The following is a 22,224-nucleotide window of genomic DNA, read 5'->3' on the forward strand; positions in this document are numbered from 1 at the left end:
ACACCTCCTCCGTGCCCCTCTGTATGCCACCCCCATTGTATGTCTATTCTGTTGTTACCTCTGTAAAGTGCTTCATTATGTATCTGTATTGTTGAATACCTCTGTAAAGCGCTCCATTGCTTCTCGAACCGAGGTCCAACTCAATAAATACAATAATAATAAAAATAATAATAATAAACATGAGCTGTCAAAAGATGGAGATAATTTTCCTTCGTTGTTCAACCTCACTGCCACTTTCAGGCCTGTATGTAGGGAAATTAATATATTCAATATGGGCACTGGCAGGCCCAAAGTTTGGAACAGATTCCAAAGTTTTTCACGGTTTACCCTGTCAAATGCTTGACTAAGGTCCATGAACCCCAAGTAGACGGGACGGTTATATCCTTTCACGTATTTGTCCATATTTGTCCAAAATCAAGCTGAGATTCAGGACCTGCTCCACTCTGCCAACTCCTGCTCTAAACCCATACTGCTCCTTTGGCAGAATGCTGTTTTCTTTCGCCCAGTTGGCTATACAAGTATAGATCGCACTGCCCAGCCATTTTGTGGAGGCATCAATCAGGGATATTGGCCGATAGCAACCAGGGTCAATTGTGGCGCTTTTTATAAAAATCAGAATGATTGTAGATTCCTTACAGCTTTCTGAAAATGAACGTCTAGCCACAAACGCATTGAAAATGTTGGTAAACACGGACCCATACTTGGTGTTCATCCCTAAATATGTTCGTCACCACCTGAATGGGACTGAGGCCTTACCAGCGGGGATGGAAGACAGGGCTTCCTTTACTTCATCAACCTGAAACTCAGTTGTAATGAGAGCTTGGTATGGATAGCTAGATGTATCCGCGTCAATACCATCTCCCCTAGAGCTAAAAAGTCTTGTGAAATGATCGGTCCAGGTTGAGGAAGCAGGAAACCCTCTCAATTTATCTTTGGGTGGGCGATTGCCCTGGGACACTTTCTTCCAAAAATCACTTTTATTTGATTTTTTGGCTGCCTCTTCCAGTTGCTGCCATTTGTTGCCCTTGCATATTTCTTTGGCGTTTTTCAATGCAATTTTGCATAGGATCCTTGCACGTCCCAAATCATCTTTATTTCTATTTGGTCCCTTTTGCTCAGTCTTCATATTTCTGCAGTCCTTATTGTACCACACTGGCTGTCGGGTAGTGTAGTTACTCGGCCGATGGGAAGTAGTCATGTTAGATCTGGAAGTATTAACAATACTATTATATATTTGTAGATACGCTAGATCTATTTTATGACTAGTACAGCAAATCTCGATAGAAGGAAGGCATGCAGCTATTACCTTGTAGGAGTAGGCCACTCTCTCCATTGCTGCCCATTCCAAGGGCTGAATGCTAATATGCATATCATGGCCATGATCTTTCTGATAAAATATAAGTATTAGTATTATCACCATAAGAGATCAACAATATCATTGGATCATGGAATTGCGCTATATATAGATCCTGCAAGAGTTGCCAATCAAGCGCATATACTATAAAATAGTCAATTATTGAATTGAATCTAGAGTTGCTAAATGTATAATTCCCCGGTCTATCTGCTGGTAGTCTTCCATTTACCGATCACAAGCCGTGATCGGCTAAGTGCACCAAAAGCATAGCTCCTGCTCTATTTGATTACCTGTCAATCATGGGCAGCTGTGCTATATCCAATGCAGTATCTACTTCTTTGGCGCAAATCGACGTTCGGCTATCTACCAGTCACCATCCCCAAACGGACGGCCAAACCAAACAGACACTCGAGCAATATTTACGGTGCATGCTGCACCACGAACAAAGGAATTGGAAAGACCTACTATAGATAGCCGAATATGCATATAACAATTGTTTGCATTCAAGCACGGGAAAAATGCCCTTCTATACCCTTTATGGCAGACATCCACGTACCTCTGAACTAGACCTTCCAGCCAGCTTGGAAATGCCAGCGGTAAAGACTCTACACACAACCATTACTCAGACTTTCAAAAGGGCAAAGGAACACCTTATTCATGCCAAAGAAAAACAAAAGAGATTCGCCGACCAACACCCGAAAAAGGCCCCTGATTATCAAGTAGGAGACAAAGTTTGGTTAGCCGCTAAATTCGTACCCATCAAAGGAACCCGGACCTTTCATCCCAGATTCTTAGGAACCTATACCATTAAGGCAATTATCAACCCAGCAGCCGTGAAACTGGATTTACCACCTAATCTACACATCCACCCGGTATTCCATGTGTCCCTCCTGAAACCAATGCAACCCGGCACACGGATTGGGACACCACCTAAGCCCATACTTGTTGACGGAGAACCAGAATTCGAAGTCAAAGATATCTTGGATTCTAAATACTCTAGGACCAAGCTATATTATCTCGTCGATTGGAAAGGATTTGGACCACAAGCTAGATGCTGGGAGCCCAGTGAGAATATCCACGCACCACGTCTAATCAGGAAATTCCATCGGAACTTCCCAACCAAACCTGGGCCAGACAGAAGGAACACCATGGGAGGGGCCTTAGGGGGGAGTGCTGTCACGACCCTCGCCCAAAACCCCCTCTGGCAAACCCATTGGCCAGTGGAGTCAGGACTCGGGCCTCTAGAGCCTGGCATCCTCTTCAAAAGCCCTCATGGGGCCAGTCCTGGCACCTATGGCGCTAGGCTCATACATCATGAAAAACAATGTGCTTGGGAACTACTTCATTGTATTGTCAGCCAACATGGAGGCATCCACATAGCTTAGAACCAAGCTATGCGGTCTAGTGTTTTGGGTGTGGTAGCCTAGGGACTACTTTACCTGGACTATTTTGTTGGGGCTACGTGCTCAAGATTCGCCTGGATTGCCTGACCCTGCCTGGACTTTGTTGGTCCCGCCCCCCGCTACCGGAAGTGTACTTAATCTCCTTCCTGCGCGCATTTGCGCGCGCGCATTAAGTACGCGCTATAAGTAGCGCTGTTTGCTGGCCATCCTTGCTGCTCTACGTGCTCAAGATTCGCCTGGATTGCCTGACCCTGCCTGGACTTTGTTGGTCCCGCCCCCCGCTACCGGAAGTGTACTTAATCTCCTTCCTGCGTGCATTTGCGCGCGCGCATTAAGTACACGCTATAAGTAGCGCTGTTTGCTGGCCATCCTTGCTGCTCTACGTGCTCAAGATTCGCCTGGATTGCCTGACCCTGCCTGGACTTTGTTGGTCCCGCCCCCCGCTACCGGAAGTGTACTTAATCTCCTTCCTGCGCGCATTTGCGCACGCGCATTAAGTACGCGCTATAAGTAGCGCTGTTTGCTGGCCATCCTTGCTGCTCTACGTGCTCAAGATTCGCCTGGATTGCCTGACCCTGCCTGGACTTTGGTATATACCCTATCTGCCCTTTTCATTGACATAACACTTTTTGTTATAAGTATATTTTACTTATATATGCTCCTTTTCTTATTATTCTAGTTGGTCCCGCCCCCCGCTACCAGAAGTGTACTTAATCTCCTTCCTGCGCGCATTTGCGCGCGCGCATTTGCGCGCGCGCATTTGCGCGCGCGCTATAAGTAGCGCTGTTTGCTGGCCATCCTTGCTGCTCTACGTGCTCAAGATTCGCCTGGATTGCCTGACCCTGCCTGGACTTTGGTATATACCCTATCTGCCCTTTTCATTGACATAACACTTTTTGTTATAAGTATATTTTACTTATATATGCTCCTTTTCTTATTATTCTAGTTGGTCCCGCCCCCCGCTACCGGAAGTGTACTTAATCTCCTTCCTGCGCGCATTTGCGCGCGCGCATTAAGTACGCGCTATAAGTAGCGCTGTTTGCTGGCCATCCTTGCTGCTCTACGTGCTCAAGATTCGCCTGGATTGCCTGACCCTGTCTGGACTTTGGTATATACCCTATCTGCCCTTTTCATTGACATAACACTTTTTGTTATAAGTATATTTTACTTATATATGCTCCTTTTCTTATTATTCTAGTTGGTCCCGCCCCCCGCTACCGGAAGTGTACTTAATCTCCTTCCTGCGCGCATTTGCGCGCGCGCATTAAGTACGCGCTATAAGTAGCGCTGTTTGCTGGCCATCCTTGCTGCTCTACGTGCTCAAGATTCGCCTGGATTGCCTGACCCTGCCTGGACTTTGGTATATACCCTATCTGCCCTTTTCATTGACATAACACTTTTTGTTATAAGTATATTTTACTTATATATGCTCCTTTTCTTATTATTCTAGTTGGTCCCGCCCCCCGCTACCGGAAGTGTACTTAATCTCCTTCCTGCGCGCATTTGAGCGCGCGCATTAAGTACGCGCTATAAGTAGCGCTGTTTGCTGTTCGCTGCTTCGGTGCGGGGTGAGGCTACCTCTAATGGTCCATATTACTCTTTAGGTCCTCCACCAGTTTTGAGATGCAGGGGTAGTTTAATATCCTTTGCTCCATCTAATGTGCTAACTTATCTTTGGCTGGCTTTGTCTCTTTTATGACTGCTTGTGACAAACATCAAAAGAGAAAGTTATTTGTTTATCTTGGACTCCTCTGACTTCTACCTCCTGTAAGGTTATTTCTGCGAAAATGGCAAATGGTTTAAGAAGCATCAAGGGCAAACTCATCGCCCCCCTTCCGCTTTCAGTAACCTCTATTGATTCACTGGTATGCCCGGGAACAACCTCCTATATTGAATTACCAGCCCTGCAAGCTCTAGCGACTACATCTATCCAAGAGGTGCCGAGCACACTCTGCTCTGCAGAACATGTTGTGCAAATAAATGCTCAAAATAATCCACTACTTTCCCTACTTTCCTCGCCCCCGGTCCCTCCGGTGCCTCCAATCTCTTCTCCCTTAATCAGTCCTGAAGTACGTAAGGCTATTGATGACTTCAAAAGCTGTTCTGAGTCCCCCCTGGTCTCCGGGACTGATCAATGCCAATTCGATCTAACCATGGCGAAAATGGAGGCATTGGACAAGGCTGTTTGTCGTTCGATTGGCACCCTAACACCAATAGTCTTTAATTGCGTAAAAAACCGCATGGTTTCCCAATCTCATGCGCCTCACGATCCCAAAACTTTTTTGGATATGAGTGCTGGTTCGGCCAATGTTATCAATAAAAAACTCTCTTTTCCGCACATATTGCTCTCACCTGAATCCACTTTCTTGGATAACAAAGCAGACCCTTCCCTATTACCGCCTGCTGATTGTCAAACCCAGCACTCCTGTGAGGGGAATCAATCCCAATACTCTCCTAATTCGTTTCCGGTGATCATCCGTATCCTAGATCTCTTGGATAAAGGTCATGATTTGACCCATCTTGCACTGAGGGAGATCAAGTCAACGCAATCACTGTTAACCTCAAAGATGGATCGGATCGAAGGCTTCATTGTTGCAGCCGAAACGCTTAAAAATCTCCACAATGTATGCCCCACGACCCATCCACCTGTTATTAATTCACCTATGAAAAATAAAAGCATTCAGTGCTGCCTGGACTTGACTCCCGTTCCGCCTGCTACGCCCGTGCAAACACCAATAGATTCTGCCTTGTGCAAATGTCACAATTCTTCCTGCGACCTGAAATCTGCCATAGAGAAAATGAATACTCTCATGGCTCTATATTCATCTGTAGTTCCAACCTCTTTGAATGGTTCTGACAGCCCTTCTGTTCTTCTGACAGCTCTCGAACATATGCAATCTGAACCTCCGGTCCCTGCTTCCAGTGGTAATGATACTGGTTTCATGTCACGGAGAGCTAAGAAACTTCACCAAAGAGCTGTCAAAAGAAATGCTAAAAGAAAGAAGAATACCGACATAAAAGAACCAAATCCTGCAACTGATTCGAATATTAAGATCTCTGTCGAACCACTAATAGATGAGGATCATATTGACCTTAATCAACTTTCGAAAGAAAGCCAAGATGTCCTATTTCCACTTATAACATCAGATATGTCTGCTAGTTATGTTGTAGCTCATTCTTGTGAGATGACTGGGCTACCCGCCACAATACCCACAACTGATGTTGCTAGATTGACCACTCCTGATACTAATCGAGTTGAAAAACAGCAAATTGACTCTACTGAAATATCCACCTTAAAACGTAAAACGAAAAATAATAATGTAATACCAACTAACTCAGTGCTCAAAGGACAAATATCATCACCATTAGTAGGAGCTAAATCTAACCTGGCCACCTACTTTCCGGTCTGTGGGAGAAATCGCACCACTCGGCATGATGAAATCGTACTTGTTGATTGTCCAACTAATTCCACTTCCAGAACATATAGTGAAGTATGTACTTCATTCTCTGGAACTAACGGAAATGTCACCACTAGCAATCCAATGAACGATGTCAAGGCTCGGGACAATGCTCCAAATACCTCCGGTTCACCATCTGTGCATCTAGCACCTGCACCTTCGACTGATTTACAATCTAGCAGTAATAAGGGGACATTACCAGCACTCTCTCATATGTGCAATGATTTTAATTATTGTCCTACCTTGCACGACAATATTGATCTCCCCAGTAGAACTAGCTCTGTGATGTCCGGTAACGGACTAGGAAAGGTAACATTGTTGGCTCTCCAACCTGTTATGGAACCTTCTATTCTGCCTCCTAACGGTCAGCCACAATGTACCATACTTCCATCTCATGCCCAGAACTGCACCTCGAAGCAGGGCCTTTTAACAGGTAACTGCAACTTTGATCCTCGAGCTACTACCATGCTATCCCATCATGAAATTTTAGATATCCTTAGGAAGGAACTTAATGAAAGACCACTGAAATTTAATTCTTCCAATGTAACTTTTCATCAAGATCCATCTATGATCTCACACCATGTTCCTTCCAGTGAAATTGCCTCTGATCCTCTCCCAAAATCATTTGACCAGTCATCTGACACTAATGAACAAATCATCCCAGAAAAGCACCATCTATTAGGATTTGAGGGGAAAAGCGATCTACTTGGTACGAACCGGATTAATCGGGCCTTCATTTTGGCACTATTCAATCGCATCCCTCAACTACGGATGTTTAAATCGGCAGACATTCTGAGAGTGTCATTAGCCACGGACAATAATTATCGTGCTGTAATCCAATTAGCTTCAGAGGCTGTAAAGAAATATCTATGGTTCAATAAAGAAGGTATCTATGAAGAAGGCCTCACTTTGAATTCACTGGAAAACGAACAAGAGGCTACCAAATTCATTCAATTTAAATGTCCTCAGGCTCTGAGCCCCGAATCACACGCTTCATTGCAATCTCAAAATCACGGGGCTGCCAATGATGTAATCACCGAGCTCCTGCTTAAAGTAGGCATCTCTCATGACCTACCATGGCTTGCCCCCATGCTTAATTCTCTCTTAAAAACCACGGACCGCTCTCCCACTTCATAGCCGTCTTCTAAAACTCTACTCTCTTTTCAATCGTGGAATTCATGTGGCTACCTTAACCTTATGAAATGGCATTCAACCCTTGATTGCCTTAGTCGTCCATCAATACTTATGTTTCAGGAGACCATGAAATCCACTTCCCTTTTCTTGCCTGACTACTCAACGCATCATATTCCCGCTATACGAGCTCCTGCCGGTCGTCCATCTGGTGGTATTATGATAGCTATAGACAATGCCCTCATGTTTAATTCAAAAATTGTTTGGCATGCTAATAACCTTCTAGCAATATTACTGGAAACCAACAGTCACAATTATCGTCATTTAATTGTTATGACCATTTACTGGAATCCGTCTACTACCCCCATTGATGAGATGATTGAGGCAGTTGAGAATTGCTTAGAATTTGTAACTCACGAATACGATAATATTGAAATCATCCTTGGTGGTGATTTTAATTGCGATTGCAGAACCCCCAATGAAACTGGTGGATCTTCTAGAAACCTACTTTCGAAAACCAGAGGTAATATATGGAGGTCCTTTTTGAAAGATTGGGATCTAGATCTTGTTCCCCCCGTTGACCCGTCAAATTGGATCACATGGTCAAGGGATGGAAAAAGGTCAACAATTGACTTCATATTTGTTAGTCACAATTTGCTTCTACGATCATCTCCTCTAAAAATTTCCATGTTGCCTTTTGGTGACCACGCTGTGTTATCAGGCAACTTGAAATTCGACATTTCCATTACTGGTGTTGATCATGCTACTGCATTGTGCGAAGTAGATCGTTCTATGACTTCTATCAGATGGTCTATGACACTGTGCAAGCAATTCACTCAATTTGTAAAGTCAGCCATAGTACTTTGGAACAACTCGGAACGAATGCACACGACTGTTCTTGAGCAGCGATATGCTGAAATAACACATGCAGCACTAATATATTTTAGCAAAAAGAAAAGAACCGATATTAAAAATCGTCACTTCTTTGATCCTCTTTGCAAAGCACAGAAGCGGGAGAAAAACAAGGCTCTTAGAGCTTTGAAAAAATCCATTGATCTTTCGCGGGAACGGTATCTCGCGCGGCGTAATTCTATCGTGTCAGCATATAAACGCAGCTTGAAGCAGATAAGGCTAATAAGACACAATGAAATAAATTGCAGACTTGTTAGAGCCATTGTATCCCACGATACTCGTACTATATGGCGAACGATCAAGAGTCACACCTCCCAAGTATCGCTTTCTACGCCGAATGTTATATCAGAATCCACCTGGTATGAGTATATCAGACACAAATTTAAGATTCCTGTGCGATTTTCGAATATAACGATCTCTGCTTTAAGATATCATGACCTGCCGCGGTTGGTTTGGACCATCGCTGACATCAAGTGGCGATATCTAAACTCAACTATTCTAAATCATCCGGCCCCGATGGCCTGCCTCCCTGTCTATACAAAGATGACCCGGATTTGTGGGCATGTATCTTAAACACCAAGTTTCAGTTCATCCTTAATACAGGAGCTATTCCTGTCTCATGGCTAACTGCCAATATCATCCCGATCTTTAAAAAAGGAGATGCTGCGCTACCGCAGAATTATCGACCTATTGCGCTAATTGACACTGCGGCTAAATTATTTGCCTCTCTCCTTCTTCACGACCTGGAGAATCACATTGGAGTACTAGGACTATATTCCAAATACCAAACTGGCTTTAGGAAAGGTATGTCCACCTCGCTTAATGCCATGATTATGGCCTTTGCCATCGCAGAAGCTAAGAAATTAACATCTAATCCTGTTTACATTGCCCTCATCGACATGTCCTCAGCCTTCGACACAGTGATTCGTAACTTATTATGGGCCAAACTTACCAATATGGGAATTCCATCTGTCCTTATTTACTGGCTCAAACCCTTACATACTAACACCTCTTATAGAATTAAGCTCACCTCAGAGGGACGTATTACTAAAGCTATCAGCACAGAGGTAGGCCTAAAGCAAGGCTGTAACCTCGCAGCCACCCTTTTCAATCTATACCTGTCCGATCTCGATAAAGGTTGGGATGCAAAAAATCTCTTCTCTGTTAAAATTGGCTTGATCCGTCTCAAATGGCTCGCCTTTGCAGATGATATTATTCTATTCGATCCCACCCCGTCAGGCCTCCAACTCAAACTACGGCTATTTGAGGAATTTGCATTAGCACACAATTTGACGCCTAACCCTGCCAAAACAGCAGTAATGCAATTTGGTGTTCGGAAGCGAACTGGCAAGTCGCAATGGCACATCATGCAGACTCCCATCCCTCTCATTACAGAAACGATTTATTTGGGTTATCATCTAACAGAGAAAAATTCTATCTTAATGTGGACTGACCTACTCAATTAAAAGATCAGACCCCTGATTTCACAATCCAAGGTAATTTATGCGAAATACTGTAAGTTTTCACTAATTCCCCTCATCGAGTTTTTAACTCTAAAAATTGAGAGTGTAATTCTGTACTCTCTCGACATATGTATGGGTGAGATGGGCCCAATTCTGGATCAATTGCAAGGAACTGCCCTGAAACGTGCCATGTCGCTTCCGATGTCCCTACCTAACGTAATCTTGAGGCATGAATTAGGTTTAGTCGCTCTATCCACTCGTTGGAAATGGCGACTTCTAACCAATTTCGCTAAGATTGGACATCCTATAGCAAACTCCCTATATGTTGAGCTGAATCGTACCATTAACTTGTTGCCCACGTCCTCTATGGCTCTCTATGTGACAAAAATGGCTGCTATACTTAAGATGGCCAACATCACTGTGGATGATGTTCACTACAGACCAGGATATGCCAAAAAAAAACTGTTCGAACTCGATTGGTGTACCACCCTCGATAGAATGAGATCATACAAACTTTACAAAGAATATCACTTATTTACACGCAAACGTATCCCTAGATACGATTACATTGTGCTTTTTCCCTGTAACTCTACTCGGAAGCTGTTCCTTTGGTTTAAATTTAATTTGTTCCATACCAAAGAAAGAGTAGTAAAATGGGTTGGTCATAAGTTGTATGCATCGAGTCCTCACTGCAGATTTCCTATGTGCACCGCAACCATTGAAACATTAAAACACCTGGTTTTATATTGTCCCCATTTTAAGAATCAAAGAACGATTTTACTAACTGAATTTGTAAATATTAACTTTACTGATTGCCTTCCTTTCCTTTGGGCTAGAATGATGCAAGGCAACCATAAACCGCTCATATTTGCTCTAACCAAACTATGTAATGTAATTGCAAGAGAATTGGAAAAAGACTGTTACATGAATACGTCATGAATTATTCTTTCCCTTTCCTCTATCCTTTGCAAATCTTTATAAGATTGATGATGCACGCCCATTTTAATGAGTAGATATTTTAATGAGTAGATATTTTTATCGTTTATTTCCTTTTTTTTCCTTTTCTCTCTTTTCCTTTAGCAATATGTCATAGGAATTCTTGGTCTGTAATTTTACTTGAAGGATGGTCACTTTCTATTTCTTTTTTATGATTATATATTGTAATGTTCCATGTTTGTAGGTACTTTATGTAATGTGATTGTATTCTTCTTCCTTTTGTAAAGATTCTCCTACTTGTTAGGAGAGTCAAATACAAATAAATAAATAAAAAAAAAAAAAAATTTGTTGGGGCTATTTAAACCACACCCGAGCAAGACAACACGCTTCGCGTTACTTTGCAGCTTGCAACGTGACCATCACTGTGTCCAGCTATTCCCTCGAACCTCGGAGAAGCAGAACCTGCAAGGAGACAAAAGGAACATCATTAGCAGCAGCATCTTACCTGCAGTCATCATCTTTAAACACTTGCAGCTACTGAGAACAGCTTCCTCGAATCTGCACGCCTCCCGGACAGAGCGACCTGAAAGAGGAAGATAGAGGCAACATTAAAGAAAGCAGTAGAGACATTTACAAATTACGAACTGCTGAAAAGGCTTACCTGGCTGGTCGCCTCTCGGCTGGCACCACTCCGGACATTCCACTCGTGCTGAAGAACACCACAACCTACAAGGAAGGAAAACACAGGTTAGCAAAGGCAAGACTTCGCAGCGCTGCGCATAACGTTTACTTACCACATCATAGCGCTCTTAATGCGCCATCATTTACCAGCGGGGCTTAACCAAGCCAGTTCGCCGCGCTGAAGCTCTGCATACCTAAGGGAGAAAAAATAGACATTTTAAACAAAGAAAGGCATGCAGGATAGCAACAAAACTAAAGAACAGCAATAAGACCTACCTGAACAATATCAAACGGGCCGGCGTCAGTGAAGTAACTGGACCGCACTCGCCCATGAAAGACAACGCGCCCCTGCAAAGAAGGCAGGACGGGGGGCACGCCTTATTCTACAACAAGGTGAGGAGAGGGCGCCAGAGGGACTGAAATCATACGGGGGTGGAGGGAGGATACTTACCCCAGGCGGTCAGTCTTGAACACAGTCCTCCTCTATTTTCAGGCAGAACCTTCCCCGCAGACCACATCAGGGCAAAGCTGAGAAGCATACCAGAGAGTAACCCGGCTGGGTGGCATCCCTGTGGATACCAGGTGAGCGTAACACTTACTCTCCACACTGAATCTGTTGGTTGTCTCCGTGACCATCAGCCTGGCTTCAGGGCAGCCAGAGGCAAGGAATCTGCTCTCCTGAACACCCGTGAAGATCTGCTCTCTTCTCGACTCCAGCTCTACCTCTGTCCTCATCCTCCTTGACCTTTCCTCTACGTTCGACTGGGTGAATTACGCCATCCTGATCAACCAAATCTGTGTGAACCTAGGCATCATGGATCAGGCCCCGGCATGGCTAACTTCCTTTGTCCTGGTCCGTCCCTCCCAGATTCAACTTGGGTCCTTTCTCTCCACCAGCTCTCTTTGCACAGGTGGTCTCCCACAGGGCTCTATCCTCTCACCCTGGCTCTTCAATGTATACCTGGCCCCCTTGGCACACCTGATCTCGACCTTCTGCTCTAACTTTCAGTGTTATGCGGATGACACTCAGCTCTCTTTCAGGCTTCCCTCAGCCTCCTCTCCTCCCTGATTGTCTATCCGCGATTCAGGATTGGTGAGTCTCCAAAGATCTCTGCCTTAATGCCAGTAAGACGGAGATATTTCTCATTGGGACCCCTGCTCCTGCTTTCCCTCTCTCTCTCTCTCTGGCCGCCCCCCTTGGGCCCTCTACCCTCGCTTTCTTTCTCTCCTCACATCACAGACCCTTCCAAAAAGGCCCACTTCCAGCTGCACCTCCTCAGAGGTACTCTACCTTTTCTCACCTTCCCCCAGAAGCTCACTTTCTCCAGAGCTGTGGTTTCCTCCAGGCTGGACTATTGCAACAACCGCTTTCTTAATCTGCTTACTTCTACTCTATGCCCCCTGCAACTAATCCCGAATATGACTGCAAGACTTATCGTTGGCCTCAAGCCCAGGGACCGCATCTCTCCAGCCCCAAAATCTCTCCACTGGCTCCCGGCGGCTGCAAGGATCAAGTTCAAGACCCTCTGCATCATCCACAAGGGCCGGGGACCCCGCTACATTCGACTCACTCTCCCTAAATACCTCCATGCGAGAGCCCTTCGGTCTTCTAGCTCTAACTCTCTGCAGATCAGACGCTTTTCCAAGCAGAGAGTGGGGGGTCGATCGCTCTCCTCTGCAGGTGCCTCCCTCTGGAATGGCCTCCCTGCCCCTCTCAGACTTGTGCCGGATCTCCATAAGTTCTGGAAGCTTCTCACGACCCTCCTTTTCTCTTCTTCCTTCCCTCTCCCCTGCTACTGTCCCCCTTTGCCTCTTCAACTGGTTTCCTGGTTCCTTCAGACAGGCCCTCCTCGACCAGTCCACCCCTGCGCTTGTTCTCCCCTTTCAACCCCTCCCACCCCCATCATGCACTTGCCCTTCCAGGCTCCCTCCCACTGCACTAGCCTGGCCCCGCCCCTCGCACTTAGCATGTGGACCTTCTACCGCTGCACCCTCCAGGGGCAGCTCGTCCTTATGGGCGAGGGGGCATTGACCCACCGGGTCTTGGCCCCCCTTACCCATTATGGAGAAGCTAGCTCAGTAAAATACGAGCACTCCCTCAGCAGTTTTTTTTCAGCTGGAGGAGTGCTCTTAACTGTGAAAGGGGAACATTGTTTCCCTTTCACAGTTAAATTACCCCAGTTGCGCAAGCCCAATGAACCATGCGAGGCTGGGGGCGTTTGCTTCCCCAGCCTCCCACGGGTCATAGGAAATGCTGGCTGGGGAACTGCACATAAAGAAAGAGCAGGCTTTAGTGGGGCGCCTATGGACCCACACTCAGGCCCCTTGCACACATCAGCAGGAACCAGGAAACCTACTGATTCTTGTTCATGCTTGCAGGGGGCTGGAGCACTGGAACGTCCAGCAGAAGGTAAGTTTGTTTATGTTCCTTTTTTTTAAATTGAAATTGTGTATATGGATGTGTGTATGCTTGTGGTGTTAGGTGAATGTATGATGATGGATGATGAATGCTGGTGTGAATGAGAGAGTGCTTTCTGTGTGTATGTTGTGTAAATGTGTGTGTTTGTATGTTCGTTTATTTAGTATTTAAATATGTGTATGGATGCCTGTTATGGTGAGTGAGTGCATGATGGATGCTTGTGTGAATGAAAGAGTGCTTGCAGTGCATATGTTGTCTAAATGTGCATTTGTATGTTAATGTATTCATTTAAATATGTGTATGGAAGCGTGCATGCTTGTATTATGCGTGAGTGCATGATGGGTGCTCATGACTGTGAGTGAGACAGCAAGTGCTTGCTGTGAGTATGTTGTGTAAGTGTGTGTGTGTGTGTGTTTCTGCTGGTCCGAGATGATTTTGGCAAGTGGGGGTAAGCTGTTTGTACAACAAAGGCATTTGCAAAATACCTTTGTTGCACAAACCCACTTCCCACCAGCCAAAATCAGCTCTCCATCTGAGGTGCTGTGGGGCCCAGGGGACAGGAATGCTATTTTTTTACTGGACCTCTATGATAGATGTCTAGTAAAATATACCATACCTGCCCCCCTGACCACCCAGCACCTTGAATATACACATAATCACTTTGACTGTGTGTGTGTGTGTGTGTGTGTGTTTGGCGCTGTGAGGCCCAGGGGACAGGCATGGTATTTTTTTACTGGACATCTATGATAGATGTCTAGTAAAATAAATACTGTACCTGTCCCCCTGTTCCCCCAGCATTTTGCATACACACATAATCACTTTGGTTGTGTGTGTGTGTGGGTGTGTGTGTGTGTCATACACACATAACCACATTGATTGTGTGCGTGTGTGAGGAGCTCAGGACCCGGGGATGGGTGTATAATTTTTTTTATTTTACTGGGCATCTATGATAAATGGCAAGCATGATAAGTGTTATTATGAAGCAAGACCGTCACTTTTATGCACTTAGGCTCGTCATTTCTTATTGCAGTATGACATTTTGGATTGAGCATCTTTGATGAAGCAAGCATGATAAGTGTTATTGGGCCTCATTCCGAGCCCGGCGCTAATGGAAAAACGATGGCGGTAAAGTAATTCCGCCATCCTTTTCCGCCGTGGACTATTCCGACCCTTCACACCGTAATTACCGCCGCCGTAAAGTACGACGGCGTAAATAGCGGACCAGTGTCGCGCGCCCGACACACCACGTCGGAAATAACGCCAAGGCGTAAACCAGTGCTGATCCCAAGTAAAGCGGACACGGTAAAAACGGCCTCCACAAGGGCGCAAAGTACCTTAACGCCATGGCGTAATTACCGGCATCGCAGAGAAGGTGTTAACAACCCTGAACAGTGCCAGAAAGAGGAACAGGTGCACCCAATCAGCACAGGTGGAGTCCATAGAGTCAGGCACAACACAAAAGGAGCACACCCACACACCACACCCCCTCCCACACCAAGATGATACCAATTCTCGCAGCATTCATGGAGCTGGAGGCCCTGCTTGCAAGGCAGCAACGACGACAACATCAACAACAGCAACCACAGCAACCACAGCCCCCACCACAGAGGATACACAGGAGGAGAAGGAGGCAGAGACAGGCCCAGCATGCCCTACCGGTGCAGCCACCATTACCACGCCGTCAGCCCCCAATTCCACGCATCAGACCCACCCCCTTCAACCTCACACCAGAGCAGATACACACCCTGTACCGGCTTGACCGGGACACGATAACCACCATAGTGGCCCTGATACATAACGACATAGTGAGCCTAATAGAAATCAGCACTGCCATCCCCCCTCTACTAAAGGTAGTGTCTGTGCTCCACTTCCTTGCCACAGGGACCTACCAGCATACAGTGGGGCACATGCATGGCATTTCACAGCCCATATTTTCCCGGATACTCAACCAAGTGCTCGATGCCCTCCTCAAGCACAGAAGGGACTACATATGCCTCCCCCGGACTCCCCAGGAGACATATGATACCAAAGCTGCTTTCCATGCACTTGCAGGCATGCCAAATTGCATAGGTGCCATCGACTGCAACCACGTAGAATTGGTGGTTCCCCATGCCATGGAGGTGCCGTATCGCAACCGCAAGCAATATCACTCCATCAACGTCCAGATGGTGTGTAATGCCAGTAAAGCCATCACACAATGCAATGCCCGATACCCCGGATCAACTCATGACTCCTTGGTCCTGCGCAACTCTACACTACCACGCTACATGGAGCGACATGCTGAACGACGTACCTGGCTGCTTGGTGAGTAACCGGAATGGGCCATGGCAGTCCATTGGGGCTGTGAGTAGGCTGTCAGCATACTCCACCCGGGTGGTAAAGGGTGGGGTAGAGAGATGCATAAGGGTGGGACAGTCAACGCCATTGTACGATGTAATGGGGTGACTGTATCCTGGGACATGTGTGCATGGCCAGTGAACACCTGCTGCAATGTCAGATTAGCCCAATTCTCCACCATGATTGCACGAACACTTACCTTCATTCCACTCTCATGCAGGTGATGCTGGCTACCCATTGAAGCCATGGCTCATGACCCCGGTCCGCAACCCACAAAACAGGCACCAGGAGGACTACAATAGATCTCATACCCGTACACGGGTGGTGATAGAGCAGACCTTCGGCCTTTTGAAGGCACGATTTCGTTGCCTCATCCGGTCAGGTGGGGCCCTCATCTACAGCCACGAGAAGGTGTCCAAGATCACCATGGCATGTGCAATGCTGCACAACATGTGCATCCATCGGAACGTGCCACTGCCCCCTGACGTGGGTCTGCTACCACCAGAGGAGGAGGAGGAGGAGGAGGAGGAGGAGGAAGGAATGGCAGGACAGCATCACGGGGCCGATGCACAGGAGGGACGTCACGTGCGACAAGCATTGATTGACCAATATTTCTGAGTCACAAGTCAGCTGAGGGGGTGAGGATGACAGGACATTGGGCACTGGGTGTGGGGATACATGTACTACATGCACTGTGAGACATTAAAAGACACATGCACAATGATCAATGTCCACTCTGTTTTCCAGGATACACCAAACTGTGTATTGTATAATCATGTGAAAACGTGTACAAATAATCCTCCACCTTCACCCCCCTCCCCCCAACTCCCACGCACACCCTCCCCCCTCCTTCCCAACTCCCACGCAAACCCTCCCCCCTCTCCCCCCCAACTCCCACGCACACCCTCCCCCCCAACTCCCACGCACACCCTCACCCCCCTCCCCCCAACTCCCACGCACACCCTCACCCCCTCCCCCCCAACTCCCACGCACACCCTCACCCCCCTCACCCTCCCCCCACAACAGCCCCACAATGGTCCCATCAATACTACATAGGCCACATGTGTGTGGCTTCATAGTCAATGGGCACGCCCCGAGCATGAGGAATCATTTACGCATTGTGCGTTGTGACCTGCGGACCGGGCTGGTCTGCGTGGAGGAGCACTGGGAGGGTGGTTCCTCCTGCTGGGGCTGAGGTCTGGGGGTAGCTGCCTCCAGGGCATCAGCAATCCTGCCGAGCACCTCACAGAGCCGGTTTGTTGATGTAGTGATGACCTCGCCCAGAGCCTGCAGGTCATTGTGATGCACCAACCCTGATTCCCGGTTGTCCCGGAGAAACTCCTCAATCATGGCCGCGAGGTTCTGGGAGTGCACAGCTTCTGCGGCCGATGTGGGGGATGTGGTTGGCAGGCTCGGTATTGGGCCTGCAGGCCTCTCAGGTGTTTCGCCAGGGGAAGTGGGCTGATGTGAGACAGGTGTTACCCCTTCGCCTGTGAGACCTGGCCCATCACTCGACCCGGAGTCGCTGTGTGCAACCTGGCTGTATGATGGTGACTCAGGGCTGCAGACGTTGGTCTCCTCCACGTTGACCACGGAATGGGATGTGGGGCTGTCTGGCACACTAAGGAGGCACATGGCAGCATTCTCCCCTGACATGCTGGATTCCTCAGGGTGCAGCGTGGGGCATGTTTCCGGCGGAACTGCAGCCATGTCCAGGTGCGCGGGTGGGGGTTGTGTACCCTCCATGGGGGTTGCTGGAGCAGGTGGTGTAGTATGGGCCTTATGTCTGCCAGCAGGTATGCGCTGTACCCTGCCCCTGTCCCGGGAGGTACTTGGCCGGGAGCCTTCCTGCTCCTCACTTTCATGACCGCTACCTGTGGGGGGCAAGAGAGAGACAGCATGATCAATGATCTGGGGGTCATCATGACTTCAAGCCTATGGTAACACATTGGGAGAGCAGCGTATTGGTGATATTTTGGTTGGTGAGAGAACTTGGCTTGGATGGTAAAAGCATACTGTTGGCGGGGTCAATCATGTTGGCGGAGTACTGTGGTGAGTGACATTGACCAGCTTTCTGTGTGGAATGGCCAATATGGGTGTCAGCCTTGCACCTGACATCATCCTGGGTCCCACTTGTTACGACATGGTTGGGGGGGGGGGCTACGAAGCAAACATGATGTGACTCTTTGGCCGGCCCTTTGCGGTGAATTACATTAGGGATGCATGTACTGTTTGGACTCATGACACTCACCTTCATCAGCGGATGAGGGGTCACCGCAATCCATTTCGCCCACACCTTCGATGGCTTCTGTGCCCATCATCTCCGCACATGTTTCCTCCCAGGGCATCATTTTAATGGGTGAGCCTGGGCCTCCTCCTGTCTCCAGGGCCTGCTGACGGTTTGCTGACATGATGGCCCGCACCCTGAGACGGAGGTCATCCCTGCGTTTGCGGCAATGCGTTGTGCTGCGGGGGGTGTTCCCAACGGCGCTCACCCTCTGTGCGACCAACTCCCATATCTCCTTCTTTCTGAGGATGGTGGGCCTACGCATGTCGCTGCAGAATACGATATCTGCATGTTCATGCAGAGTGTCGACCAGGACCTGTAACTCATCCTGGGTGAATTTTTCTTTTCGGATGCGCGCAGCGCCCTTTTTCAGAACTTTAGGCATGATGATCTTCTCTGTTGTATATTTGGTCGATCTGAGTCCTGTATGGAGTCCTGTATGTCCTGTATGGAGAGGATTGCAATGGATTGTGATTTTAAATATGGCCGCCGTGATGCTTCCCGTTCCTGTGCGATGACGTTATTTCCGTTTCCGGTATTTAACGGTGGCCGTAATTTACGGTTGGCGTAAATTACGGTCTCCGCTAATTACGGATTCCATCGAAGGCGATGGTGTTAAATGCGTCTAGGTTTATGGCGGTAAGGGGTTTGACGGGACCCTTTGCGCTATGCCGCAAAGGAGTTTACCGCCATGGCGGAATACTCGTGCACGCGAAGTCGGAATATGGTGGAAATAGCGCCTTCCGACCACATCGTACATGGTATTTACGCCATGGCGGTAATTACTGTTACTTACCGCCGGACTCGGAATGAGGCCCATTATGTAGCTCGACGGGCATTTTAGTGCAGCCATTTTGGACATGTTTTCATACTTTGGCATGCATTTTTAATGGTAAAGCCAACTGGAGTATATGGATACTGCCGTATATTTGCAGAACATGGGTACGTTTTCTTATAGTATCATTACTAGCATTATGCACAAAACAAACATGATTATGTTCTTATATGGGAATAATAGGATACACTGTTCCTGTCAGCATGGAAATGTTTGGGCACAGCCAGTGTGAAAATGTTTTATACTGGCACATATTGAGGGAAAAGGCATCATGAAAATGGTTTGGAGAAATGCTCCTCCGCACTGTTGGTGACTTGCATCTATTGGATTTTTTTCATTAGTTACCCTACAAAACCCAATTGCAAACTGTTTGACTTTTTACCCAATTCTTCTAAAAACGTGTGCTCTAAATTGCACCATTTTCACCCATTATTTAAAAAAGATTCTTGCTCGGGTCGCTCTGCCATATTAGGGACAAATATGTATGCCCTTCCACTTAAAAAATTCCCCAGCCGCCACGGGCACTCTCTGCATTCCTTTGCACTTGTCCATCTGGCCTCCTCTTGGCACTCGCATAACCCATGGGCCCTTCTCGTCCTGACTGGCACTTGCCCCTTTCCTCTGTCCTGCACTCCTTGTTACTGCACTTTCTCGATCTGAATGACACAAGGCCTAGTAGGACCGTTTTATTTCCACTTCATTCCTTACTCCCCCTCCCCAAGCCCCTTCCCCTCATTGTCTTGTTGCCCCTTGAAACACCTTTTCCTGTATAGGCGCATTATAAATACCCAATAAATTAAATAAATAAACTAAGGAGGTCCTTAAACTGCTTTTGGGGTCAATATACTGCTGCTGCTAAAAAATTGCAAATGTGCGCTTCGTGGAGGGGCTTGGATGACCGGAGCTGGTGGCCCCATCCCTTATCTCCTGCCCAGTCATAAATAAGACACCAGAGTTAGTCTGTGTCTGAAAAGGAAAACCCAGCATACTGTGCCGACAATACTCCAATTTTTGCACATTGCACTTTCTGGAGGTGGCCAGGGCCGGATTGACTTTTGCGCTTTGTGAGGGGTGGGGTCATATTGCTGCTAACACTTTGCAAAATGTTGGACATACATGCTACACTTTACTCCAAAATGGCGGTGCATTATTGTAGCGCTAAAGTGGCGGTAACGGATTTAGGGCCACTTTGCTAGCATGTTTGCAGCACCGTAATCTCAGACTTGAAAAGGATTAAATAACGTTGACACGAAATGCCAATGGAAAGGTAGTCTTCTGCATTGCCATAAATTCTTTTTTGGTAAATTTAGGAAAGTATTGTTGCAAAAAACATGTACATTTCTTCATGAAGCTACACATATTTTCTTGCAGAGACCGATGTCACAAAGATATGTGAAAAGACTGACCAAGGACTTCCAGAGAGAAAATAAAACGGCAGCGTAAGTGTTAAACATGCATTTATTTCTTGACTTCTTTTGCGTCTTCTGAATTGTCAACATGTAACAGGGTTCTAAGTCCCCTGCCTGAAATTAGAAGTGGATGACGGGTTGCCAAGGGGGGCTGGGTGTCGCCACAAGTGAGGTGATGCTAGGTACCAGGAGAGGGGGGTGCGGGAGAACCACCATACTACCCCCACCGTGCCATGCCCAAGAGGCGGGGGCTCATCACATTGCTACCTGAAAAGCTCCTGTCCCTTTAAGGGAATCAATGAGGGGCAGTGCCACCGAGCCAGCAGCCCCGCGTGCTCGGCTCTCCCCGCACAGATGCAAAAACATCTCTAAAACCACAGGGGGGAAGATAAGGTCTGAACTGCAACAGAAAACTCCCTCTACCCATTAGCTGGAAGGGAACGCCACCTGCAAGCGGTATCAGGTAATACTGTCCCCATACCTAATGTCGCCGGGAAAAGCCTTTGGCGACATTATATATGGTGACATTTTGTATGGGGACAGGTTTCAGGGATGTCCCCTGCACCTCTTGTAAAAAAAGAAATGTTCAATGTAATGTCTACGCAAAAAACAGCGACATTTTTATAAGGAGACATTATTGTGGGGACATTATTACATGGAACCCTGCAAGGTGCATTTTTCTGAGATTTTTACACTTCAGGAACAAAATGAAGCCATATTCTGCAGGAAATTGTGCAAACAAAATACTTTCCTTACATGCTCTATAGTAAAAAGTGGTGTGAGCGGTTAAGTGCAGGCTAGGCTCTGGCTGATGGAGTTAGGAACTACATAACTGACATTCATATTTGTATATGTAGTTGTATTTTTATTGAACTTTCATAAAGTCAACTAAATCACTCACATTCATATAGTGAGTGAATTACACTTCTGCTGCCCGCAGTCCTAAAATACATCAGGAGCTGTGGGGCGAAATTGTAACCTTCCTGAAACAAAGGGGCGTGGCTCTGATATGTGCCTCTAGGACACTTTCCTGCAGTTCCATGTGATCTCTTCTTTCAATGATTTGGCATCAGACAGATGTCTATTGGGCACCATGACCTTATCGGTACCAAAATATATTGGTCTGAGAAAGTGAGATATTGATTGGAAACTCTGCTTGGCCCAAACTTTGCCTCAAGGCAGTGAGGCTTCATGTTAAATCTCCATTGGTATTTACAATGTTCTGTCATACCTGGTGGTAATCCACTACTAAACTACAAGTTGGATAGTAGGTGCTAATACACATAAACCAGCATATTGCCAAAGGAATATGTTGTGGTTGTGGTATGAACAGGAAGACAGTATTGCCATATGAGTTTTAACATACTGATTGCCTCATCAGGAGTCTGGCGGGATCGGGTACCGCCAGCGCAAATAGCATTACTGCTACTCGGTCTGGTGCTAATAGCGTTGGATCACGAATATCTGTTGTGCGGTTATTGCCCATTTCCGATTGGTTCCATGGACATTTTTACCTCCAGCTTTTTGTAGGAGGTAAAACTCCAACTTACCGACCAATTTGAGATTGGGCCAGGCCTTAAATGCGGCGGTAATATAATT

General features: G+C 46.8%; 1 protein-coding gene across 1 annotated transcript in view; it reads left to right on the top strand.

The window, feature by feature from the left end:
• Positions 1–22,224, top strand: part of LOC138497284 (uncharacterized) — a 901,742-nt gene that overhangs the window by 438,108 nt on the left and 441,410 nt on the right. Inside the window, exon 10 of the mRNA XM_069620635.1 lies at positions 20,588–20,655. Coding sequence (XP_069476736.1) covers positions 20,588–20,655 — 68 coding nt within the window. The remainder of the gene's footprint in view (positions 1–20,587; positions 20,656–22,224) is intronic.

Source organism: Ambystoma mexicanum, chromosome 5q (assembly GCF_040938575.1).
Source record: "Ambystoma mexicanum isolate Mex_15411 chromosome 5q, UKY_AmexF1_1, whole genome shotgun sequence".
Classification (NCBI taxonomy): domain Eukaryota; kingdom Metazoa; phylum Chordata; class Amphibia; order Caudata; family Ambystomatidae; genus Ambystoma; species Ambystoma mexicanum.